The sequence below is a fragment of the Muntiacus reevesi genome, chromosome 1, assembly GCF_963930625.1.
Source record: "Muntiacus reevesi chromosome 1, mMunRee1.1, whole genome shotgun sequence".
NCBI classification, from domain to species: Eukaryota; Metazoa; Chordata; class Mammalia; order Artiodactyla; family Cervidae; genus Muntiacus; species Muntiacus reevesi.
The window spans coordinates 76899263-76925989 of record NC_089249.1 but is presented as its reverse complement, the minus strand read 5'-3'; the positions used below and the strand labels follow the sequence as shown (position 1 = coordinate 76925989).

Sequence of the window (26727 nt, the reverse complement as noted above, 5' to 3'; positions counted from 1 at the left end):
GGGTTTGGGGAGAGGCAGTCTTCCATGAGTGTGAGGCGGGAGAGGGGACTCAGGGATCTAATATTTGCTAACCAGCTCTCACTTTTCCCCTTCCCTTCTGGGGGTACTTGATGCCATACTCCTGAACCTTCTGAGGTTTCCACAGATAGTTCAGACTGAGTCTCACTGTTCCCCACAGCCAGTTTGCTTCCCAGCTCTCTTGAATGTGTCAAGTCAGTACCATTGATGCTTTCCACCTTCCAAAATGTCACTGTGCTCTCCTCTTCTCACGTCCCCATCTTTGTGGGTTCAAATCTTTTCAAAATGATCTTTCAGTTCAGGTCAGTTCAGTTGCTCAGTCGTGTCCCACTCTGCGACCCCATGGACTACAGCATGCCAGGCTTCCCTGTCTATCACCAACTCCCAGAGCTTGCTCAAACTCATGCCCATTGAGTGGATGATGCTTTAGAAAAATTCCTTTAATTGAAGTTTTAGTAGAATTTCAGGAGGGAACCAAATTAGGTATGTCTATTCAATTTACTATCTTTAATGGAAGACTTTATTAATGTTATTACTACTTTTGAATAGGTAATACATGCACAAGTTACAGATTTCAAAAGGTATAAAGGAGTAAGCAGTGAGAAATAAATCTCCTTCCCATCCTCATCCTCAAATTTCTTTAATCAATTTCTTGCATGAAAACAACCTTTTGAGAGCAGGGTATCTACCTATTAAGGGAAATCATTAATGTTTACAGTAAGAGGACCCTGCTTAGAAAATATTTGTTAAAAAAAAAAAAAAGATCTCTGCCCTTTTGGGGTTTCTCTTCACTGCGAGGCAGCAAGATGTGTTGACCAGGAATAAGGATAATCATTTCCCTTTGAAATGATTTCCCTCTTTCCTGTCATACAAAGGAGGAAAAAGAAACTCAGAGAAGAGAAGTGACTGTCCAAATTTACCAGAAAGTAGGTTGGGGAGCCTAGATTGGAAAAGCTGGTATTAGAAGGCAGCAGTGTGCAAAGCATGCCAGGTGCAAGGTAACACTGGGGAGTCTAGTTTCTCAGTTGTGATCCTTAGTGCACCTGCTTTGCAATCAACAGAGGAGTTGCTTAAAAATCCAGACTTCTGGGTCCCACCTCTGGGCCCCACCCACTTAAGAAGAATCTCTTAGGCTGGAATTCAGAAATTAGCATTTTAAAAAAGTTTTTCAGTGATCTTAGGCACATTAAAGTTTAAGAATTGGTGGGCAGAAAAATGCTCTGGGTATCCAGAGCAGGGAGCAGACAGATTTAAGCAGACAGATGGAGAAAGCAGCATATGAGTTTGTTGGTGAAGGCAGAGTGAGATTTAGACAAATGGAGAAGGTGGGGAGGAGGGGACTATAGCAGGCTTGTCTAATGCAGAAGTCATGCTTAGGCTTTCACTGTCCCTCATTGTTGTTGCCATCATCATCACCCACCTTGGTCATCCTTTCCATCTTCCTCTTTAGCCTCCTCCCTAAATCTTAGCAGTCTCTCAGGGCTGAGCTCAGTAGAGCCTTCCGCTCTGGGAATAGGGAGATGGAGCCCACACAGAGGTGGTTTAGAATATAAAGGACACACACATACTTGACAAACAGAGGGCACCCAGTCACAGTCAGCGGGAAGGGGCAAAGATGACTATATAAGAAAAGGACACGAAATTACAGTGGACAGAGGACAGCTGCAGAACCACGAGCAGACACATGTAAGGTGGAAAAGGATAAACATGGGTGGATATAAAAGGCACTCATAGAGACCAATGAACAAGTCACACATAAAGGCAGAAGGAACACCAAGCACAGAGACAGATACAAAGGACATATGCAGATAGACAGCTGGGGGGACAGGCAGATAGGGATGAACTTGAGGGATGCCTCAAATCCGTGAAGATGGCTCCCACCCCACTAGGCTGAGTTGAACGGATTAACCTGAAGTACCAGGCTCTGCCTTCCAGAGCCCTTGCCCATCCTTCTGTCTCACCGCCGAGTGAGATCAGGACCCCGGCTGGAAGGGCGAGGTGTGCTCCTGGATGTGTACCTTGGTCAAGGCGAGATCACTTACACCCTCCTATGTTACATTTATTTCAGCTCTCAGATGTTTTTAATTAGGCCTTTAGTTTTGAATCTTTCTGGCTCGCAGCCCAATTTCGTACAGGTCTCTCGAGCCCTGTTTGTTCTTGGGGTGTTTTATTCTAACTTGGGGTTTCAGTGGACTCGGAGGCTTCATCAGCCTCACTTACAGATTACTTACTTTCTCTTTAAGCTACCCCCCCGCCCGCCACCAACCCGCCACATTCCCAGACGCCCTTTCATTCCCGACATCACTTGCAGTTTCTAGGAACACTACGTTTCCCATAAATCTTAGCGCCCAAGCAGCTGCCCTAGAGAACTTCAAGTACCGAAATGCTCTCCTATCCGTCTCCGTGACCACCGCGGTGACCGATGGGGCTTGTAGTTATCTAGGAATTGTCAGGGGACGAAAAAAAAACAAAGACAAAAAAACCCCAAAACTACTCATCCCAGGAGTCCTAGTATCAGAGGCGGATTTAGCGCTTGTCTTTCTGCGGACACCTCAATCCTTCCTCTGAACCGTTCAATCCTCCCTCTGACTCCAACTCCCGCCGTGCCTTGCGCCGCTCTCCCTGCGGCGGAGAATGGTGCCGTTTCCAAAGTGTTCTCTGGGAGTTGTAGTTCTTGTATTGGTGCGGCGAGGAGGAGGCGGAGTGACTCGGCGGCCATTAGCTGTGTGTAGTTGCCCGGGACTAGGAGCTTAAGTGAAGAGGGAAGCCTTATTCGGTGGAAATCAACTATGGGCATGGGCTTCTGCCGGGGCTAGCCCTAGAGTACGGAGAAGGCGGCCTTTTTGGTTCCCCTCCCCGCCGAGTGGGGGGGGCACACTAGGCCTCCGGACATCCCCGGTCTCAAGTAGGCCTCGTCTGCCGGCAAGGGCGCCCCAAAGGCGGGCGGCGCCATGTCGCTGGTTGCTTACGCCAGCAGCGAAGAAAGTGAGCCGGATGAGGCTGAGCCGGAGCCGGAGGAGGAGGAGGAGGCGGCGGCCCCTACACCTGGGCCCACTTTAGGGGGCTTGTTCGCTTCTCTTCCCGCACCCAAGGGTCCGGCCTTGCTGCCTCCGCCCCCCCAGATGCTGGCCCCAGCCTTTCCCCCGCCGCTGTTGCTGCCCCCACCCACCGGCGACCCCCGGCTCCAGCCTCCTCCCCCCTTGCCCTTCGGCCTGGGAGGCTTCCCCCCACCTCCAGGCGTGAGCCCGGCTGAAGCGGCGGGAGTTGGGGAGGGGCTCGGATTGGGGCTGCCCTCGCCCCGAGGCCCTGGCCTCAGTCTGCCCCCCCCTATCGGCGGTGCCGGGCCCCCCCTGGGGCTTCCGAAGCCAAAGAAGAGGACGGAGCCGGTGAAGATTGCGGCGCCAGAGTTGCATAAAGGGGATGTGAGTATGCGGGGAGGGCACCCCCACTGTCCATTGGGTTTGGGCATGGGCTCAGCTGTGGGAGGGACTTGTGGAGGCTCGGAGACTCTCTCCTGTAAATGCATCCGTTGATTCCGGACCAGTGGATTCCTGGTATTGTGCGATTAGTCGAGCTGAAGTTTGTCGGCTTTGGGGAGTTAAGAGTATTTGTCCTTGCGTGTTTCTCCAAACTGTACCCGCCCGCGGAAAGGCCTTATACCATCACCTGACACTGACAGGGCCAGGCCTAGGGACACTTGATTGCATTCCCTCTGTTGCATCTTCACCGCAAGTTCCTCCCCCCCTACCCCGCCCCAAACCCCCCAAGTACTCAGAAGAGCATAAAATGTGGCACTTGAGGTAACAGGAGACAATTTCTGAGCCCTTTGCCAACATTCAGAACTAACCTTTTGCTTTGCCTCTGAACTTAAAAGCATCAGGGTCTGAGCGGGAAGGATAGGAATCCTAGATTCTATTTATCAGACAAGTTAGGGAAGAAATTCAGTATTTGTTGAGTACAGATCGTTTGCCAGGCATTGACCCTTTCCTTGAATTACCGCGGAACTGTGAGAGATAACAATTCTAATTTTTACAGATGAGAAACAGATGTCCAGCGTGTAAGATCTTACCTGGTGAAGGACAGAGTGAAGATTCAGAATTTAGCTGAACTTCAGGCCTATGCTTCAGTTTCACCATTTACATTCAGAAGAGGCAACCAAGCTTGTGTCGTTTTCTGAATGTTGGATCAGTAAAATTGAAGGCCTTTTTTGGAGTGAACACTTGGGAGATAGAAGAGACAGCCTAGGGGCAGGTAATACTTTAGAATTATCTGGAGTTCTTCCCATTGTTTCTCTTCTAAAAATTCAGTTGGTCCATGCCTCGCTCACCTCTGGTAACCCTCAGAGGGAAGCCTATTTTCGCCCTTGCTTTTCTTCAGACTTCCAATTCGGCCTGGAGGCTATTTCTGTTCTCTTCCCCCCAGATGTCTGAATGTTCTCTCCCTCACCTCTTTCAAATCTGGGTTTAAAAGACAAGTTCCCAATGAGGACTTGCTAGCCGACCTACTTCAGTTTTAACTTCCTGTCACCCACTCCGCCCCACCCCACTTTTATTTTTCATAGCACCACCATCTAAGATACTTTATCACCGTCTAGTTCAGTTCAACTGCTCAGTCATGTCCAACTCTTTGCAACCCTGTGGTCTGCAGCACGCCGGGCTTCCCTGTCCATCACCAACTCCCAGAGCTTACTCAAACTCATGTCCATAGAGTTGATGATGCCATCCAACCATCTCATCTTCTGTCATCCCCTTCTCCCACCTTCGATCTTTCCCAGCATCAGAGTCTTTTCAGATGAGTCAGTTCTTCGCATCAGGTGGCCAAAGTATTGGAGTTTCAGCTTCTGCATCAGTCCTTCCAATGAATATTCAGGACCTTTGGGATTGACTGGTTGGATCCTCCTTGCAGTCCACGGGACTGTCAAGAGTCTTCTTCAATGCCACAGTTCAAAAGCATCAATTCTTCGGCACTCAGCTTTCTTTATAGTCCAACTCTTAGATCCATACATGAGTACTGGAAAAACCATAGCTTTGACTAAACAAACCTTTGTTGGCAAAGTAATGCGTCTGCTTTTTATTTTTTTTTTGCCTCTGCTTTTTAATATGCTGTCTGGGTTGGTCATAACTTTTCTTCCAAGGAGCAAGCGTCTTTTAATTTCATGGCTGCAGTTACCATCTGCAGGGATTTTGGAGCCCAAGAAATACTGTTTTCATTGTTTCCCCATCTGTTTGCCATGAAGTGATGGGCCTGGATGCCATGATCTTAGTTTTCTAAATGTTGAGTTTTAAGCCAACTTTTTCACTCATCTCTTTCACTTTCATCAAGAGGCTCTTTAGTTCTTCGCTTTCTGCCTTGAGGATGGTGTCATCTGCATATCTAAGGTTATTGATATTTCTCCTGGCAATCTTGATTCCAGCTTGTGTTTCATCCAGCCCAGTGTTTCTCATGATGTACTCTGCATAGAAGTTAAATGAGCAGGGCGACAGTATACAGCCTTGATGTACTCCTTTCCTGATTTGGAACCAGTCTGTTGTTCCATGTCCAGTTCTAACTGTTGCTTCCTGACCTGCATACAGATTTCTCAAGAGGCAGGTCAGATGGTCTGGTATTCCCATCTCTTGAAGAAGTTTCCACAGTTTGTTGTGATCCACACAGTCAGAGGCTTTGGTGTAGTCCATAAAGCAGAAGTAGATGTTCTTCTGGAACTCTCTTGCTTATTCGATGATCCAGGGGATGTTGTAATTTGATCTCTAGTTCCTCTGCCTTTTCTAAATCCAGCTTGAATGTCTGGAAGTTCATGGTTCACATACTGTTGAAGCCTGGCTTGGAGAATTGAGAGCATTACTTTGCTAGTGTATGAGATGACATACTAACCATCTCACATACTATTTATTTTATTTGCCTCTCTTCTTTTGCTAGTGTACAAGCTCCATGAAGACAGGGCTTATTGTTTATTTTTTTCACTGCTGAATTCATAGTGGTTAAAGCAATGCCCGGCACATAGTGAGTACTGTCTCAATATTTTGAGTGAATGAATTCAAATGAATATGGATTCTTTATGGAAGGTATTTCCAGAATCTCCCTTACTACCTTGTTCCAAACTTTTTCCAAATCATTTCCCCCTTCTTTTTTACCCAAGTCTGTTATTTCTAAGTCTAGGGTCCCAAAAAACCCTTTGTTGCTCTAGTGGAACTTAAGTTTGCTCTTAATTTAACCTGGAACAAAGGAAAGTTCCTAAGACAGAGGAAAATAGGTTCATTTTGGGGGGCATTCTGTTTTCACAGTTTTCTTCCCAAATTTCCTTTCAGCCTAATTGCGACATATGGGGGAAGATGGCACTTTGAGCCAGCTTGTTTCCCTCCACAGTGACAGTGGAAAGACTCATTTTTAGGTCCTCAGAGGTGTAGCATCAAGAAGAGTTGCTGGTAGAGGCTGTAGAATCTTCCATTTAGGCTGGTGGAAGTGGCAGAAAATTCTGAGGACTTTTAACCCTCTCTCCTTTGTAAGTATAATCTGCTAAATTCCTGAGATAAATTGTGAGGTGGATAATTAGAATAAAACCAAATCCTAGTCCTTAGCTGGTTCAGTTTCCCATTTTTGTTCTGTGCAGGTTAGTGTTTTGTTTTCTGAACATGTAATTCCTGGGAAAGGTAGCCTAAGAGAGTTCTAAGGTGACTAGGTCAGGGTGACCCTCACCTTTGAAATATTTGTGGGTGCTAAGCTCTGTGTCTTGTGCTTGTTGGGCTTTCAGTAAACATCTGAGTGAATGAATTAGGTTTCCTTAAATAATTTTCCTTTAGAATTTGGTGCTGAAGTAGGATTAATTAACTCAACTCTCGTTCATTCCTTCATTCACTATTGAGCTGATTCTCTGTGCCAGGAGCTGAGTAGTTAGTGAACATGATAGACCTTATTATAAAAGGAGCTGATGGTCTATGTGGGGGTAGACAGGCACGGTCAAGTCAGGAGGACCGTGGCAGAGCTGTTGCCATGGGCGCTCTCCTTTGGGGCACTAATCAACTTTAGAAGTTGGGGAGGCTTTCAGGAGGAGATGATGTCTACATTTTGGAGATAAGACAAGTGAGCAGAAGGTAGCCAGAGAAAGGGGCGATGAAGAGGAGGACGTCAGGCAGAAGGGACGGAATGTACACAAGCCCGGAGGTGAGAGAATGCAAACGCTTTGTGGGAAGCTTTAGTAAGGCTCCATGGCTGCAGCGCACGGTGGGCAGGGGCAGTGATGAGAGATGAGGCTAGAGAGAAAGAGATTGAGGCCAGATGATAGTGGGCCTTGGGTATGATGCCAGGGCCTTTGTATGTAATTCTAGGGTAATGAAAAGTGCTTAAGTCTGAGCAAGAATCCTCTGATCACAGGGTGCCAAAAGATCTGGAGGGAGCAAGACTGGTAGATGCAGTGTGAGAGATGATGGTGCCTGGACAAGGGAGTGGTGGGGATGGAGAGAACTGGAGGTTCCAGGTCTTTTTTGGAGGGAGAAGTGGTAAGACCAGGGAATTGATTGGATGTCGTGGGTGAAGGAGAGGGGTCAAGGCTGACCTTTTGGCTCAGGCACCTGGGAGGGTAGTGGTGCTCTTTATTTGGGGAATACAAAGGCAGAGCAGGTTGGGGATTAGTTAGATTTAATTGGTTACAAGTATCAGAAACTGCTCCAAGCTAGCATAAGTGGAAATGCATCATAAATATACTGAGGTACCCTAGAAAGGGCCTGGAATCCGGAGTTGGAGATCTGTCAAGGATCCACACAGCTTCTCTTTGCACCTTTAATTCATTCTTCGTCTGCAGACCAGTTTCCTGCACTTCTTACCTTTTGTTGCAGAGAAAGATAGCCACCTGCACCTCCTTGGTTTTTCATTCCTTCTTTTTAGTGATTGACCCAGATTGAACTATAGTTTTAGTCCCGGTCTGGTTTTCTGGGAGAGAGACTATGATTGCTTTGATTTGAGTCAGCTCATCGATCAGCCACAGTCAGGGAACAGGAGATATTCTCTCTCCAGGTATGTTTCAATATCAAATTCAGTCAGCTTTTGACTTATGTGAGTCAAAAATTAGGAATGATCCATAAAATGGGGAATCATCATTCCTTTTCCCTTCTTACTGTTCTCTTTCTGAACAGTGGTTAATTGCTGATTTTGTGGGCTTAGGAGATAAAGACTTCTAAAATTAGGATACTGAAAAAGCAAAATTAGAGGAATAAGTTTGCTGTAAGGGTTTTTTGTCATGTAATGTGCGTTCGAACACAAATAGCAATTTCAGAGTTACTTGGATTAGTGTTACACGTCCTTTCAAATTGCTTACCCAGGTAGTGAAAGATTTGAAGCTGTGAAATTGAAATTTCCCCAATTTTGGTCACTTCTGTTAAGCAAGTAGTTAAGAGTTGACTGCGGTGAATTTAGCTAGGATTTAGCCCTAGGTAGAAAGGGGAGGAAAAATGCTCCAACATTTGGGGGTCACCTGTGGAGTGTCTGACACTGCTGGGCACATCGGCGACTCTGTAAGTTAAGCCTTACCCCTAGCTTACAGGTGAGGACATAGGAATTTAGAGAATAGAGCTAAAGTCACATAGTTTGAGAGCAGCAGAAGTCATGTTTGCTCCCAGGTGTGTTGTGTTCTTTCTATCATCCTGCTGCTAAGTCGCTTCAGTCGTGTCCGACTCTGTGCGACCCCGTAGACGGCAGCCCACCAGGCTCCCCGTCCCTGGGATCCTCCAGGCAAGAACACTGGAGTGGGTTTCCTTTCTATCATAGTTCCTACCAAAAAGATAGTAGAGTCTTGAGCAACCAGAACTAGGAAAGTGATACTATGAGGAGTGCAAAAGTGGGAGAGAAAATGATGTCTTAACTGAACGGGCAAATGTAAGAACATATTTGAGACCAAAGGGGAAAACAGTTGATGAATCTAGCTAATTGGGATAATAGGAGTGTGTAAGTGATTCGAGTTTGGAGCCTGGGGGTTGGGGGGGGGCGGGGGGTCTGTGCTTGGGCTCTGATTTCCTTCTTGGCTTCTGGCCCTGGCAACTAGTGATTGCTTTTTGGAAAGGGAGTCTGTCAGAACCAGAGCCTGGGAAGATAAGAGGGAGGCTGCCATGGGGAATGAGGCTCTCATAGATTAGTAGATCCCACTGGGCCTGGCTTAATGGAAAATGTCTGTTTCCGTTCTTGCTCAGCAGTCTCGGGGTGTGTGTGTCTTGTCACTCTTGGCAGCTGGAACAGAGAGGACAGTGGTGGCCACTGAGGCGCAGGCTCTTAGGAGGCCAAAAAGAAATACAGCACTTCCTTCTTAAGAGACAGTCAGTTTGTGTCTCGAAAATCTGGGAATGCCTTTTCTGGCCCAGCCTTCTTCCAGCCCTGGGTGCTCCGGTATCTCCAGCATCATCATCTGCTCTGGGTCAGATGACACAGACCCACTTAGACCGCCTTTCGCTGGTCTTTAGCACTCTAGGAGTGGACTCAACAGCCTCCTTTTAATATGCTCCTGTGGAGGACAGTTTGGCGAGTTCTCAAGAAGTTAATTAGAATGATCCAGCAGTTTCAGTCCTAGGTAAAAATATTTGAAAATAGGGACTCAGACAGATACTTGTATGCTAGTGTTCATAGCAGCACTGTTCACAGTAGCCAAAAGGCAATAACCCACATTTTCAGCAACAGGTGAGTGGATACACAAAGAGTGGTATATACATACAATGGAATATTACTCAACCTTAAAAAGGAATGCAGTTCTGATACATGTTACAGTATGGATGGACTTTGCAGACAGACATGCTCAGTAAAATAAGCTCCACACAAAAGGACACATATTATATGATTCCATTTGTAGGAGGTACCTAGGGTAGGCAAATGAAGAGACTGAAAGTAGTATAGAGGTTACTGGGGAATGGGAATTATTAATAATAGGTATAGAGTCACTGGGATGATAAGTTCTGGAGATAGATAGTGGTGATGGTTATACAATATTATGAATGTACTTAATGCTACTGAGTTGTATGCTTATAAATGGTTAAAATGATACATTTTATGTTATATATGCTTTACCATGATAAAGGGGAAAAAAACCCCAGTATGCTCATGTACTTTTCACCATCAGGGAAGTTCTCGTTGTGTCTAAATTAAGTACTGTGCTTAGGCTGATTGTGTTGCCTCTAATTGGTTCCTGATAGAAGCTGAATTAATTTTCCTTTTAAATGCTCTAAGACAGCCCCTGACCCCATGACTGGTAGATACATGGCACATCTTTTAGATTTTGGATTACTCATCTCCTCCTTTTTGGTACTCTGAACTGAAATTTATTTTTTGTGTGAGGTATTTGGATAATTCCTTGCTGAGCTTTCTTTGTTTTCCTGCTTTCATCCAAGCCCACACATGCCTGTAAATCCTTTGAGTGGCCTCTCAGCCTCTTTTCCATAGTGAACCCGTGAGTCCCATGTTCCCAGCCTCTGTAGTTGGCTAAAGTTGACTCCGGGGGCGAGAAGGGGTTCTCATTCTGTTTCCCTGCCCGCTAAGGGCCCTGCACTTCCCCTGTGGCCCAGCTAGGTTCCTGAATGTCTCGGAGCCCTGTTTCTCAGCTTCAGGGGGTGAAGATTTATTTCTGCCCCCTCTCAAAGATGAAGTCTTAAGAAGGGCTTAGGGGTTCAGCACGTTTTTTGAGGGTCTTAGTGTTCTCTTTTGGGGAGTCATATTTGTGCCCTTCATGAGATGATTGATAGTGGGCCTCAGTAGATTAGTACAAGGTGTTCAAAGAGAGAAGGATGATTGTGAGTAGCTGTAGCAGTCCTCTAAATCCGGAATTAATAAGGTGTTCCTAAAATCTTTGTACAGTTTTTTGTGTGTGTGCTTTTAAGCTTTAAACTGAGGTTGACAGTATAATGGAAACCGTCTGTGACACTTAAGGAAAAATTGAATTTTCTTCCCCCAGCTGATCTGGCCTTCAATTCTATTAGCCATAGGACAGTTTGCCTACAATTTCAGAGTAGCCACTTTTTGTTTGTCACAGATCTGAAAAATAAAAATATGCTTGTACAGCTTTATGAATGTAATCGTCTTAAACTTGATAACATTTTCTTTTCAGATTGTTTCCATTGGACATATTACCTAAGATGTTAAAGTTTAAACATGCCTGGGGACTTCATGACCACCTTGTATACCCCATGGTGAGGTGGTTCTGTGTGGTCTGCTGGACAGGAGAAAGTCTTCATAGTCAAGAAACAAGGGAGGAGGAGTGAGGGGGGAAAAAAAGGGAAGCGGTCAGTGAATCCTGAGGCAGTGGAGTTTGGAACAGAGAGAACAGGTAAAAAATGCTTGGGTGTTTGGGGCTTAAAGCTTTTCTTTCATGTGTTTGACCTCTTGGCAGACCAGAGGGAATAATAATTCTTGAATTCTGTTAAAAATTTTAGTTGGTATACATTTTTTGCATTTTCACGAATCAGTTCAGTTCAGTCACTTAGTCGTGTCCGACTCTTTGCAACCCCATGGACTGCGGCATGCCAGGTTTCCCTGTCCATCACCAACTCTTGGAGCTTGCTCAAACTCACGTCCATCGAGTCAATGATGCCATCCAACAATCTCATCCTCTGTCGTCCCCTTCGCCTGCCTTCATTCTTTCCCAGCATTAGGGTCTTTTCTAAGGAGTCATTTCTTTGCATCAAGTGGCCAAAGTATTAGAGCTTCATCTTCAGCATCAGTTCTTCCAATGAATATTCTGGACTGATTTCCTTTAGAATGAACTGGTTGGATCTCCTTGCAGTCTAAGGAACTCTCTCAAGAATCTTCTCCAACACCAAAGTTCAAAAGTATCAATTCTTTGGCGCTCAGCTTTCTTTATGGTCCAGCTCTCACATCCATACATGACTACTGGAAAAACCATAGCTTTGACTAGATGGACCTTTGTCAGCAAAGTAATGTCTCTGCTTTCTAAAATGCTGTCTAGGTTGGTCACAACTTTTCTTCCAAGGAGCAAGCGTTTTTTAAATTTCATGATTGCAGTCACCATCTGCAGGGATTTTGGAGCCCAAGAAAATAAAGTCTCTCACTGTTTCCATTGTTTCCCCATTTATTTGCCATGAAGTGATGGGACTGGATGTCACGATCTTATTAGGTTTTTGAATGTTGAGTTTTAAGCCAACTTTTTCACTTTCCTCTTTAGTTCCTCTTCACTTTCTGCCGTAAGGGTGGTGTCATCTGCATATCTGAAGTTATTGGTATTTCTTCCTGCAGTCTTGATTCTCGCTTGTGCTTCATCCAGCTCAGCATTTTGCATGATGTACTCTGCATATAAGTTAAACAAGCAGGGTGACAATATACAACCTTGTTGTACTCCTTTTCCAACCTGTCCGTTGTTCCATGTCCGGTTCTAACTTGCTTCTTGACCTGCATACAGATTTCTCAGAAGGCAGGTAAGGTGGTCTGGTATTCCCATCTCTTTCAGAAGTTTCCACAGTTCATTGTGATCCACACAGTCAAAGGCTTTGGTGTAGTCAGTAAAGCAGAAGTAGTTGTTTTTCTGGAACTCTCTTGCTTTTTTGATGATCCAGCGGATGTTGGCAGTATGATCTTTGGTTCCTCTGCCTTTTCTAAATCTAGCTTGAACATCTGGACGTTCTCGATTCACGTACTGTTGAAGCCTCACTTGGTTTGAGTGTTACTTTGCTAGTGTATGAAATGAGTGCAATTGTGCAATAGTTTGAACATTCTTTGGCATTGCCTTTCTTTGAGGTTGGAATGAAAACTGACCTTTTCCAGTCCTGTGGCCACTGCTGAGTTATCCAAATTTGCTAGCATATTGAGTGCAACACTTAAACAGCATCATCTTTTAGGATTTGAAATAGTTCAACTGGAATTCCATCACCTCCACTAGCTTTGTTCATAGTGATCCTTCCTAAGGCTCACTTGACTTCGCATTCCAGGATGTCTGGCTCTAGGTGAGTGATCATACCATCATAGTTATCTGAGTCATGAAGGTCTTTTTTGTACAGTTCTTCTGTGTTTTCTTGCCACCTCTTCTTAATATCTTCTGCTTCTGTTAGGTCCATACCATTTCTGTCCTTTATTATGCCCATCTTTCCATGAAATCTTCCCTTGGTGTCTCTAATTTTCTTGAAGAGATCTCTAGTCATTCCTATTCTATTGCTTTCCTCTATTTCTTTGCATTGATCACCGAGAAGGCTTTCTTCTCTCTCCTTGCTATTCTTTGGAACTCTTCATTCAAATGTCTATATCTTTCCTTTTCTCCTTTGCCTTTCGCTTCTCTTCTTTTCCCAACTATTTCTAAAGCCTCCTCAGACAACCATTTTGCCTTTCTTTTTCTTGGGAATGGTCTTGATCACTGCCTCTTGTACAATGTCACGAACCTCCATCCATAGTTCTTCCGGCACTCTGTCTATTAGATCTAATAACTTGAGTCTATTTGTCACTTCCTCTGTATAATCATAAGGGATTTGATTTAGGTCATACCTGAATGGTCCAGTGGTTTTCCTTACTTTCTTTAATTTAAGGAAGGAGTTCATAATCTGAGCCACAGTTAGCTCCCAGTCTTGTTTTTGCTGTTTGTATAGAGCTTCTCCATCTTTGTCTGCAAAGAATATAATCAATCTGATTTCAGTGTTGACCATCTGGTGACGTCCCTGTGTAGAGTCTTCTCTTGTGTTGTTGAAAGAGGGTGTTTGCTGTGACCAGTGCGTTCTCTTGGCAAAACTTTGTTAGCCTTTGGCCTGCTTTTGTACTCCAGGGTCAAATTTGCCTGTTACTCCAGGTATCTGTTGACTACTACTTTTGCATTCCAGTCCCCTATAATGAAAAGGCCTTCTTTTTTGGTTGTTAATTCTAGTAAGGCAACTATGTGCACATGAAAAATGCAACATTTACAAAGCAAGCCTGATGCCACCCCAGACAAATAAATAACATGGGGCACAGTGAGAAAGAGCGAGGTGAGCTTCTTTAGGGAGACTTCAGAGTTTCAGGTCAGGAGGTGCAGAGTGCAGACTGACAGGAGAGTGAGAGGTGGCAGTCATCCAGGAACCTGAAGGAGCAGTGATATTGTGGGGAGCTTACGTGAAAGAAGTACAAATGGAGGCTCGGCCAGCTCTTTGAGGAGATTTTGGAGTCACAGTTGATGCCCTTATTCTTAACTGCTTTTATTACAATTATTTGGGTACTTGTCTGTCTTCTTACTGGACTCAAGTTTCTTGAGGGCTGGGACTTTTTCCATGTCTTGCATACAAGAAAATCTTTGAAGCACAGTGGAGGAAGTAGTCTAGGTTGTGCTTCTGGCAATCAGTGGGCCAGGACTCTGCCTGCTCCGAGTCCTGTCCTGTTGCCTGAGTGGATGAATGTCATCGCAGTACCTGTAGCCCAGCCGTAGGACACCAGTTGGAGCTGTGTCGATAGCGCCTGGCACAGTGTCTTGCATACAGTAGGTTCTGAGTAATGATGATCAAGAGGTCCTTGTAACAGATGAATCCAATGGGGAACCTGTGACGTATGAGGTTCAGTTGAGAAAAATAGGCAGAGAATTTGAGTTGTTTAAAATCTTGGGGATGGAAAAAATCTTAGATTCCTGCCTAATCACCTTTATTTACAGGGGCCCCAAACCAGGGTCTTAACAACAAATGGAAAACTTTTAAGGTTCTCAGTTTGGATATTAATTTTTTAAAATAAAATGTTAAAGCTTACTTTAACACTTACTTGCATCTTTCTGATAGTTGAAGATGGCTGAGGAGCTGATGTTCAACTAAAAGTTGGGCCATTTTTCAGTGTGAGAGCTTATTTTAGAAACAATCCTGAAGAATCAGGGATAACACAGAGGACCTCCCTTCTTGCCCCAAATTCTCACAGTCATCATTTGCTTGCCTTCTTCCTGGACGTGAACGACTCTGTCTGGCATACTTATACAATAGATCATACTTGGGGAGGAATGGATTTCTCCAATGGCTTTGACCTTTAATGTCTCATAGAAGAGTAGTTAACACACCACTTAATCCCATAGGAGTTCCCCAGCCCTGTGGTTATGTAGTCTGCATAAGTGGTTTTAGAAGTGAAGCTGAGATTGGGTGAGATTGTGGGCCAAATCCCATTCATCTTCTAGTGGACAGATTTATAGGAAGAAGAATGGGTATAGTTTTTTCTTTCCACCAAGGACTGAATGAGAGGAAGTAGTCTTAATTTAAAGGACAAAATTGATGCAAAAGGCTCTGGAACAGGTCTGGGGGTTTGAGAATGAGTGACCAGGGGAGGTTAATGCCTACCTCATTCTCTGAAGCTCTTTGGCTGGTCCTGGGAGACACATACCTCATACAGGGGAATGGCCCAGACAAGATGATAGCCACTGTTGTCCAGGCCTTTATTTCTGCTTCATTTAAGGTGAGTGCTTTCCCTATTGTCCTTAAACAGCAAGACCTTATTTTATTTCTTTTTCTCTTAGTCAGATTCTGAGGAAGATGAACCCACAAAGAAGAAAACTGTCCTTCAGGTAAGCTTTGTGACAGAAGCCATTTCTTCCCTATATTGCTTCCTGGGAGATAGGAAATTTCCAAATCAAGCTTAAGCAAATGCAAATATTGATATTGAGGACTGCCTCTTTGAGTGTAGTTTTGTTTTCCAGGTAACGTCAGACCTTGTGCTTTTCTACCCTCCCCTCACTGTTCACTGACTTTAGTGTGCGGGCGTTGCCTCTCCTAGAGGATAAGCATGGTAGGGAGATGAACTGGAACTCAATTTGATTTATTACATTTCAGGTAAAAGGATTATTTAGGAACAGTAGAATAAATGGATTGGTCAAAATGATGTTATGGGACATCTGAATTTTAAAATTATCCATCTTCCCCCAGTCTCATTTTTAACCTGGAAAAGAAACTTAAATAGTACTAAGTGCTATACCAGTGTTTAACTGATTTTATCCTCTTAACAGTACCTAAATCAGAGTGCTACTATCATTCCTGTATTGTGTATGAGGAGAATGAGACCTTAAGGAACCTGCCCAGGGTCAGACAACTAGTGGGGACAGAGCTGAGATTGGACTGAGGCAGTCTGACTGTAGAGTCCATGCTCTTACCTGCAGCGTTTGGCCACTGCTTTGTCATAAAGACCAGAAGTCCTTAACCAGACAGTGCTGGGAGATGCTCTCGCTGCTGCTTCCTGATTCCCCTTGTCCCAGTGCCTTTATTCTGGCTCCCAGGAGTTTCTTCCTGTTGAGCTTCACACTCAGTGAGTCCTCTGACCTCATGTTAATTATAAGTCTCAGGAAGAGCAAAAGTGGTTCTTCCTTTATAAGGCTGTTGTCTCCTGATCCAGGTATATGATCCTGAGGTTGCCCCTTCCCTGAGTCTGTTAAGGTGTCACATCCCATATTGAGAGGTCTTAGAAGGACACAATCACATGGAAGTTAGATAAATGATGAGAGTGATGCTGTGTCCATGTCTGTAGTGGTTTATGGAGGAAGAATCGTGAAAGATACTCACTTGCTGAGACTGAATGAAGCCAGTTGTTGCCTGTTGTCAGAATGGCTTCCTGGAGGAAGTGAACTGGCAACTAAAGAGATGGGAGGACACTGACTCAGAATGCACTCCAGGAGCAAGAAGCAGTCTTGCAGGTGGTAGGAAGAGATGAGTGCATGGAGAACCTCTGAGCTGATAAGGCAGCGTGGACCAAGCACTGCAGAGGGATTTAGCCATGATCCCAGATGTAGCTGAGAAGTCAGACGCTTCGAAGGTAGCCTGAAGGATGTATGTTCTCCATCTTCCATCTCAGTCTGGTTTTTATGAGCCTTAGCCTTTGGCATCTGCCACAATGGAATGACCCAAGTCTGTGAACATAGACAGCAGGGAGAAGAGCCCATTTTCTGGGTGAACAGTTCTGCCTGGACTGCTTGATTCAGAAGCCTTAGTTTACTCATTCTGGGCATTTCTTGACTGAGAGTGCTGAAGTACATGGTTACTCTAGGACAGTGACACAGTGTCCAATAAGTGACACTAACTCCGTTCTCCTTTTTCAAACCAATACCTCCCTCAGCCCTACAGTTAGGCCAGCTGGCCTTGTTATACAGAAAGCAGAATCCAAAAGATTTTTATGAGTAACAAGAACTCTGGATGGACTGAGCCAGTTAGCTTACAAGTTGATAAGTTACATGCTTGACTCTGGCATAAACAAGTTGGATATACCACATCTCTAGGGCTTTCCTTGGGCGGGGAGGGAAATTTGGGCAGGATGTATGAATGTCTTTTTAGGACAGAGACTTGCTTTTGACTTTGAGTGGCAATCCAAAGGAAACAGGGAGTTGCTATGCTTAAGAGGAACCTTCAAGATATTGAGAGATTGATCAGCTGGAGAGAGCCCTGGGCTTTTTGAGAAGAAAGATGATGTATTTACTAAGTGTATCATATTAGCAAAAAAAAAAAAAAAAATCAGGAAAGGTTTTGTGGTAGAGGAACCGGGAGAAATGGACAGCAGAAGGGCCTGAGGTAGGAGCAGTCAAGTCCAGTGTGGATGACCTTAGTGGGCAAAGGTCAGACAGAAACAGGGCTGGTAAGATTTTAGGCTGGAGGATGTAACTGTAATGCTTGTTCTTAATGTCAGTAGTATGTATCATAACATCTCGCTTGTCACCTTTCTTCCCTTCTTACCCACACTTGGGCTCACCAGGGATCCAGTGAGGGGACTGGTTTGTCCGCCTTGCTTCCCCAGCCTAAAAACCTGACTGTGAAAGAGACTAACAGGTTGCTCCTGCCCCACGCCTTCTCCCGGAAACCCTCGGATGGCTCCTCTGACACTAAGCCCTCCAGGCAAGCTTCTAAGACCAAGTCCTCTTCTCTTGGCCCTGTTGTGGGCACCACAACCACCACTCCGTCGCCCTCAGCTATCAAGGCTGCCGCCAAGAGTGCTGCCCTGCAGGTGACGAAGCAGATCACGCAGGAGGAGGACGACAGCGATGAGGAAGTAGCCCCTGAGAACTTTTTCTCCCTCCCTGAGAAGGCCGAGCCGCCTGGAGTTGAGCCATACCCTTACCCTGTTCCCACTGTCCCAGAAGAGCTGCCTCCAGGCACAGAACCAGAGCCGGCCTTCCAGGACGATGCAGCCAATGCCCCCTTGGAATTCAAGATGGCAGCAGGCTCAAGTGGGGCCCCTTGGATGCCTAAGCCTGGGGAGGACTACGGCTACAATCAGTTTTCCACATATGGCGACGCGAATGCCGCTGGTGCTTACTATCAGGTGCGTGGGTGGCATGGAGGGCAGGCTGGGAGTGCTGGAGTCTGACAGTCAGGGAGAGCTCTGAGCCTGTGATATGGCCTCTCTGGCATCACTTTGGCTGAATTAATGAGTCTTCTGGTGTCTTGGTTTTCCTTACCTATCGGGTCTCAAAACATTATGACTTTTTGCTGAACCACATTGATCTAAAATTGCCTAAGTCTCGAAGCCTGACAGGTTGAACCACATAATTGACCCCTTTATTCTGAACACAAAAGGTCATTGTAGGAGCTGATGAGAGGGATAGGGAGAAAGTGGAAGAAGAGCAGTCTCTAATCTTAGAGATCCCAGGTAGCTTCTGCATGTGTGGGTGAGGAGGATGCAAGAGCTTTGGCACAGACACTAGATAGCAGTGAGTCCAAGGAGAGTTCTGGAGGTGGGGAGGGAGAGGAGGGAGTCTGGAGAGTTGAATGCAAAGGGAGTAGGAGAATGGCAAGAGGCCTTGACTGAGACATGAGGAGTCAAAGGCCTAAAGTAAGTCTCTACAGAGAAGACACTGGGGGACCATAGTTTGGGCAGAGACAGGAAGTGGGGTTTAGATTTCGAATCTCAAACTATGTGAGTCCGGGCAAATTACTTATCTGCCCCTCTGAATCTCAGATTTCTCAACTCTAAAGATGAAGAATGATAGAACTTCAGGGTTGCTACAAGAGTTATATTGGTAACATAGGAAATGCTCAGTAAATGGTTATGAGAATTTTTATTCAAATATTATGTGGAAGAGCTGTTTAAATTGTTCTCCAGGGCTTCAGAGGGTGAGAATATATGAGGCCAGGTTGTGAGTAGTTTAAGACAGACTTCCAGTGGTCAGGACTTTGTTCGATGGAGAGGGCTCGCAGGAGTCTGGGGACTCACAGCCGCGGTGGTGGTTGATCAGAGGCAGCTGGCTTGTGCTGTGGCCGGGCAGCTGTAGGAAGTTTTCCTGCCAGCGTGTGATGGTTGCAAGACTTAAGTCTCCTTCAACCACTGTGATTCTCTGAGTGGTCGGTGTTACTCTTACCTACAATCTAGGCCTGCATAGGAACCCATGGTAGGTGGGCTTTGAGGGCACTCTCTTCTGATCAAAGACTTTGAAACCTGTCTGCCATTAAGCCTTGCTGTGTCCTATAGACTGACCAGGGACAGTGTATCTCCCCTCAGTTTTGTTGGAAGGAGGAAGATGAGTGTTTTGACCTCTTTAGCAAAGAAAGAGAAAAATGTAACAAACCACTAGTTTATATCCAGCCAATGAATAACAGTTGAAAATTTGTATGCAGTTACAGATACCATGAAGGCAGTCAGTGCAAATTAAAGCACTGTAATTACTCTAGGGGGCCCTTCAGTTTAAATGTATGTTTTTTATTAATACTTTTAATGAAAATTAATGCTTTAATTATTCTGGTTTTTTATGTATTATTTTTATTTAATATTAAACCTTATTTTTCATATATAAAATGAATGTTCTTGGAGGAGCATTTTTTGGAGTTTTGGGCAAAGGTGGAAGAATTAGGAAAATGTGTAGGCAGAGAGGAAATAATTTCTCAGCCCTGCAGCTGCCTGAGTTGGCCACAGTAGGGGCCTTGCCCTTGCCTTCACCCCTCTTCCTCTAGGGTCCACAGCAACATCTGGCCAGCTTACCTCTAAAGGGGCATCATCAATTCTGAGCTGAAAATCTGGTAATGCAAACCTGGTTTGTTCCCAGCTTTGTAAATTCCATACCACCCTTATGGTGGTTTATTTTTATCAGAAATCTGCAATCTTCCTGCCTGCTCAGGGAGGGAATCCCCTGTGCTCAGGGCTGCTAGATTGGACAAGGAGCAGGAGTAACATGCCTCACACCTCCTCATCTCTGCTCACACTGGAGCGTACACTGGGGTCTTCTGAGCAGGAGGAGCCCTGCTGAGGCACGGTAGAGGTCTGCAGTAGGAGTCATGCTGGGGAAGCCGCCAAGGGAGCAGGCTGTGAATTGAAGCAGGAGAGAATGTCTTTATTTCTTGTATCTCTTCCCTTAAAAAAATATCTATCTGTCTGGATGGTGTAGATTAGAAAACACTCTGGTTCTTGAGTTGTAGGGTAGGTCCTTGGGATCTGTGCTTTTGCTGGCCCACTTGAGGGGTCTGTAGTGTGGGTGTCACCACTGCCTCTTGGATGAGGGTTTTCTCTCTTCTTTCCACTCTGCCCTCAGCTGGTATGTTTTCTCCCCTCCTTGACTACAGGATTATTACAGTGGTGGCTACTATCCCGCACAGGATCCGGCTCTGGTCCCCCCCCAGGAAATTGCCCCAGATGCGTCCTTCATTGATGACGAAGCAGTAAGTTCATAAAGCCCAAGTGACCATCTTTGACCTCTAGACTCCAAGTTTCAAGTCTGAAGCTAAAGGAAATTCTTTTTTTAAAAACAAAAAGCTGTATTCATTTGGGATTCGGTTTGACAACATATAATTGAGAAACTTCAAGTAGTAATGGCATATGTAAGGGAAGTTAACTTTTTTCTTTATAAAAGGCGGCTAGAGGTAGGCAGGCCAAGGCTGGTATGGCAGCTTCATAAAGTTGTCGAGATCCAGCCCCCTTCGATAAGAATAAGAATGTAGCTAAGGCCACTGTTATCATTGTTGCACACCAGGCAGCAGACTGGAAAAAGAAAGTCACCTCCCCCTTCAGGAGACTTCCTGAAAGTTCCTAAGAATACTTTTCCTTCTGTCTTACAGACTAGAACCTGTCATACGGCTGTATTTAGCTGCAAGGGAACACAGTGGTCTTTTCATTGGGTGGTACTGTGCCTAGCCAAAATGTTGGGTTCATTCATGCTCACAGAGATGGGGAGGGAACAGCAGCCACAGTAAATAACCTTGTGTTTCACATCGCTGTATTATTCTCTGCTGCTGAGCCTGTCCCCAACTCGGCGCAAGGGAAGATGAAAACCTCATGTTTTGCGACCGTCCAGTCATGTTCAGGAGATAAAGTATTCGATCTGTAGGGAGGCCACAGCCTACCAGGAGTGGGTTGGAGAAACAGGGGATGCAAATTCTTATAAAAATAACTTTCTCCTCACCTTCTCACAGAAAGGTGTCTATCCCTTTGCAAACTTCTGCCTGTAGTTAATCCTGTGTTCGTCCACTTTCCTGTGTCTCCTGCTTGACAAGTTCAGTAGTTAGGCCCTTTTTGTTCTAAGCCTCGGAGGCAGCAGGGAGCTTATCCAGTGGCAAAAGTCAACTCCTTATGGGTAGAGAGAGGCCTTGCTGATGCTCAGACCACAACCTGGGTTTCACTGCAGATTTCCAAGTGTTCTTGAATTTAATTCCTCTTCACCTGCACTCCTCGGCACATCTTCTGATGACTTAACAGTGTGATAATTTTTCTTTCTTTCTTTCGGAGGAAGAGGAAAGAGAAGCAGTCTCCTGGAAATTTTGCCAGGCTCTTTTTTGAGGCTTCCTCTCTCTCCATCTCGAATTATATTCTCCTCTGATGTCTAATCTGGTGTGTGGTCTGCTGATTTGGTGATACTGAACCAATGAGAAAGAACAGACATGTTAAAAGAACTAATTTTTAGAAGAAATCCTAGAATTGTTTTTGAAAAAAAAAAAAAGAATTGTTTTTGTACCTTTAATTCTTAATTTGAAAATAGTGTGCAGTTCTTTTAGGCATATGCAATTTATACATAATTTGAGTAAAATTCATACCAGTGAATCTCTGCACTCATGTTTGGGAATACATTTTGGCCTTCTTTTCCCTGAGGCCAGGAGAACTTCTGAGAAGTAGCCTTTCACCTGGCATCAATGCAACTTGGTAGGTGGCATGGTGAAAGGACGTACTACACAGAGAGAATTAAGGGTGCAGTGGAATTGGGGAGCCCTAAAGTCATTCCATAAACTCTGGATCCTTGGTGACATCTCCTAATCCCCTACCCAGACCCCCGGCTCCTGAAATTTTTCCCCCCTTTTCCAGTTTAAGCGGCTGCAGGGCAAAAGGAACCGAGGGAGGGAGGAGATCAACTTTGTGGAGATCAAAGGTGACGACCAGCTCAGCGGGGCCCAGCAGTGGATGACCAAGTCACTGACAGAAGAGAAAACCGTGAAGTCATTCAGCAAAGTAAGTGGGAAAGGAAGTCTGCTGGGCGGCCACCTTGGGAGTCCCCAGAGCAAAATCTGACCCCTCACCTCATTGTTACTGTCCCTACACCTTTAGCAAACATGTTCCCCTTGGTACTGGAGTGTACACCAAGCCTCCCAGGTACAGCTCCTACTTTCCAGAATTTTGCAGCACTTCACTCTATCTAGATGGTAGTCTGGTTACTGAGATTGGATGGCTGAAACAGTTTCGTATCCTGCAGTTGAGAAGATCTCAACATGTGTGGCTTCTTCCTGGCTGGACAGAATCCGTAGCTGCTCTCGACCCTTTTCCTACTGTCCTACCCCTCTCTCTATCCCGTTAAGTTGGGACCTGGTGCAGCACATCGTTGAGGTGCGGGCACAGCAGAGCCTCCGAAGTCCTGGGGTCCTCGGTTCTGAGTGTGCATCCCCTCCTCTCACCTTTCTCTCCATCATTTGTTGTACTCAGCTGTGGCCTTTTCAGACGCTTTATCCCTCACATTTCCCACACCACACTCCTGCCTTCCCTGTGCTAGTTTTCTTCCGTCAGTATGATGAACATCTCTTCACATAGTAGCTGAGTACGGCAAATGTGGACATTTATGAGCCTGCCACAGGGGGGAAGATGTGGGGAAGCCTGGATTCTAGCCCAGCACCAGCACGGCCAAGGTCGGGCATTTTATTCCCTTCTCCCCCCGTTTGCTTTGCTTTGTTCTATGGCCACAGATGGCCATCTGAGCCCCAGTCGTTTGTTTTAACTGAACGCTGGCAGTTGTACGGGACAGAGCAAAGGATTGTGGTTAGATCAGCGTAGATCCATCACTGTTTACTGGAAAAGCCACTTAGGAGAGCATGCTCTACTAACTGGGTGGAGAGGCATCATCACGTAGTAATAGCTGCTGCTGTTAGTGCTCACGCAGACAGGAATGGAGCTGGGTGTTTCACGTTTGTCATCTTCAACTGTCATGTTAGCTGACATTAAATAGCATCAAGGAATTGGAGTGTCCTGTTTTCCCAGGTTTAAGTTTTTTGTTTTTTTCCCCACCATCTCATTGTATTGAGCTAGATTTTTTAAAAAAGAAGAAAAGGATACAGTTCCTGTCCTTGACAGGTTTAGAGTGTAGTTGAGAAAAAGAGTTTTAAGGACACTTGAGTATAAATGATTATGGTGCAAATTGATTACATAAGTGCTGAGGAGACTCCAGAGAGGAGTTTTGGGAGTTGGGTGGGGCTGATGAGGAAGCTTCTAGTCTGAGACGAACACTGGCAGAGGATAGGAAAACCACAGAATGAAAGCCCGACCAATATAGACTTTGACAGTAAATCATTTGCATCAAAGTTTGGGTAGGGGTTCAATGCAGTTACGGGTGAAGGCTGGAAAATTGGAGAGAGGCGTGGTGATTGTGAAAATCTAATTCCAGGGAAGCTGCTTGTTGATACTTACTAGAATGAGGGAGTAGGGTTTCAGCCGAAGGTGATTGATGGGAGAGAGCTTGGTAAGCAGTAGGCAGGAGATAGGGTAGACATCTGGCCTGACTGGGGAGAAGTGGACAGAGATGAAGAGGTCCTTAAGGGCAGAGGAGGTGGCGGGAGGTAAGAAGGGAGGGAGGTCTCCTGGACTCTGGCCTTTAAACTGTTTTAGACTGACTGCAAGCAGTAAAGCTGGTGCCAAGTGTCCACTGTGGGCAGAGCCCCAGGCTTGGTGCTGAGGTGGTGGGTTACCAGAGATACAGAAGACAGCCCTGACCTCAAAGTATTTCCAGTCTAATGAGGATATTGGCTGACTCTTTTAGGCAAGTATTCTGAGCTTGAGATTTTTGCATAGTAACTTTAATAAAAATAACTATCTTGTAAGTAAATAGACTTAAGAACTGCTCCAAGCTGACTTCTTCCCCCTAGGATTTGGGCTGTGTAGTTGTTTTCTTAATACCATCCTGTCCCATTGGGGCATGTGAGAAGCTTCCACTTTTCTTTCAATGTGTTAATGGTGGTTTTCTTCCCTTACAGAAGAAAGGTGAGCAGCCAACAGGCCAGCAGCGGCGGAAACACCAGATTACGTACCTGATTCATCAGGTGAGAGGCCTGAGGGCCCTGGCCTGCTAGGCAGGATCCCTTTAAACCTGGGGATTTGAAGGCTGAGGTCTTGGCTAGAAGCCTCTGTCAGCCCCCTGCTTCCGGCAGGCACCCTCCCCAGTTCTCCATATGGCCACTAGGTGGGGATGTGTCCTTCAGAATTATCCTACTCTGCCTCAGGCTCACTTCATGTAAAACTCCAGTACAGGTGCTTGGAATAAACTGTAAATGAAGATTCAGATATTTAAAACATAGAGGTAAGAGTGGGGTGAAATGGTTTCTCATAAGGTTCTTTTAAATATCAAGTTCATCTGATAATTTAAAAAAACTAAAGAAAAATTGGTTCAGCAACTTTTAGCAAAACATATACCTCATGAGGAGGTGAGGTTGGTTTTGTGTTCTTCATTTCTGTGGCAGGAAACATCAATGCAAGTAATTCAGATTTACAGATAATCTAAAAATATCTTTTGTAATTGGAATATTTCTTGGTATTTATTTGATAGGACCTGACAGCTTTCAAATATTTATTGTGTCATTAAATATCTTTTTGAGATCTAGTGTACTAAATGCTGTCAAGAGTACAGAAGGAATAAGACTCTTTCCTGGCCATTTCCGGAGAGTATATATGCTGGTTTGTGATTTCAGTGCCAAAATTTGTATTCATTGTTCTTACCATATTTTCGTCTTCTTGTTCATGGACTCCTTTGTACCCTTACCCTATCTTGTTATTTGTAGGGAAAGAATTTAAGGGTAGTGTCTTTAAAATTTTTTTATTTTTATTTTTAAATTATTTTTTACTTGCTGTTCCCCAGTAGGGTCTTTTTTAAAATCCAAACTCCTAGCACCCTTCTCCACCCCAGGGGAAACGAGCAGGTGGAGGTGGGTTTGAGGAGTCCCTTTTCTAGGGTGGCATTTGTACATTCCCAGAATGCTGTCTAGAGCTAGGAGTTGGCACAGTCAGGAGGGGAAGCATTAATTCTTGTACCTTCCAGTCAGTTTTTCACAGCTTCAATTTGTGCTCTAAAGTGGTGTGAATTTCTAGGGTACCATATATACTACATTCAACACAACAGCGAAACAGTGGCTCCAGGCTAAATTATTGTTGGTAGGTGTCCTATTTTGACCTGTCTAGGTCTTCAATGCTGTCTTCTCTCACATGGCTTGTTAGGTATCCAAGGCAGCTGATTGTTTTCCTTTCAGATGCCAAATTCAAGTTCTCATTTGTCCATTTCCCAGTTTTAAATCTAGCTGATGAAGAACCAGCATTCTTTTTTTTTTTTTTTAATTATTTATTTATTTGACTACAACAGGTCTTGATTGTGCATGCAGGTTTTTTAGTTGTGGCATGCAACTTCTTGGTTGCAGCATGTGGTATCTAGTTCCCTGACCAGGGATCGAACTCTGGCCTCCTGCATTGAGAACATGGAGTCTTAGCCACTGGAGCACCAGAGAAGTCCCAGGACCAGCATTCTTGAAATTCTGCTTGAACCCTATTAACTCTCCAAAGAGTTGGTTTCCTTTGCTTTCTGAGGGTCCTCCCCTTCTGCTTGAATAAGAAAATTAAATCCTTCAAGGGGTTTACTTTTTCTTCATAATTGTTTTGATGGCAGAAAGACTTTAAAGTGGGAAGCACACAGAGGCAAGAGAAGCTTGTTTCTTAGAGCCTTGGTGTGACTCTCCCCTGCCCCCTCTTCCTTGCACAGGCTAAGGAGCGGGAGCTGGAACTGAAGAACACCTGGTCGGAGAACAAGCTCAGCCGCCGACAGACCCAAGCCAAATACGGATTCTAGGGCTCTGGACTTGACTGCCTCTGGATCTCCTGCAGCCCAGCTGGCTCGGCCCCCAGCTTCATCTCTGGGACCCCAGCTGATCCAAGCCCAGGATCTCTTTCCCTGAGGACCCAGCCCTCGCCTCTGCGAGAATGAACATATTTGATAGATTTTTCTTAACAAAAGTTAGAAAATTCAGCTCCTTTCTGTCTTGGAGCTAGCAAAGACTCAAGTGATGCCTCAGAAGGGGCTCTGAGTTCTTGGATGGGAGTTTGGCTCCCTGTTGGGTGTGATGATATGTTGAACCCCTCCCTCCATCTTTTTTTTTTTTTTAAAACCAGGGATGTCTGTTGAAATAAAATATTCAGTCCAACAGACATTGCGTGCCCCGAACCTTTTCCTACTTTTAAGTGAGGTCTCTCTCTCTCTCTCTCTTTTTTTTTTTTTCGTTTGGATGCTTCTCTTTTGTTGTTCTGTCCTTAGATCTTAGTTTTTACCTTGGGTAAAGCAGCCTCCAAACTGTTGTGAGCTATCTTGTGATTACTTTGTATTTTTTCTGG

The 26727-nt window shown here is 45.0% G+C and overlaps 1 protein-coding gene across 1 annotated transcript; it reads left to right on the top strand.

The window, feature by feature from the left end:
- The first annotated feature begins 2711 nt into the window (after window positions 1-2711).
- On the top strand, window positions 2712-26544 carry PRCC (proline rich mitotic checkpoint control factor). The gene is made up of 7 exons (XM_065901800.1): window positions 2712-3440; window positions 15440-15487; window positions 17656-18222; window positions 20454-20549; window positions 22183-22326; window positions 24333-24398; window positions 26102-26544. Exons 1-7 carry the CDS (start codon window positions 2970-2972, stop codon window positions 26186-26188), a joined length of 1479 nt encoding a protein of 492 aa, XP_065757872.1. The 5' UTR covers window positions 2712-2969; the 3' UTR covers window positions 26189-26544.
- Window positions 26545-26727: the final 183 nt, after the last annotated feature.

What these genes read in the sequence shown, in the direction of transcription:
- PRCC (XM_065901800.1), top strand. Translation starts at nt 2,970, where the DNA reads ATGTCGCTGGTTGCTTACGCCAGCAGCGAAGAAAGTGAGCCGGATGAG. An exon ending in CCGCTGGTGCTTACTATCAG is followed by an intron (nt 18,223 to 20,453) that starts GTGCGTGGGTGG and finishes CCTTGACTACAG; the next exon opens with GATTATTACAGTGGTGGCTA. An exon ending in TTACGTACCTGATTCATCAG is followed by an intron (nt 24,399 to 26,101) that starts GTGAGAGGCCTG and finishes TTCCTTGCACAG; the next exon opens with GCTAAGGAGCGGGAGCTGGA.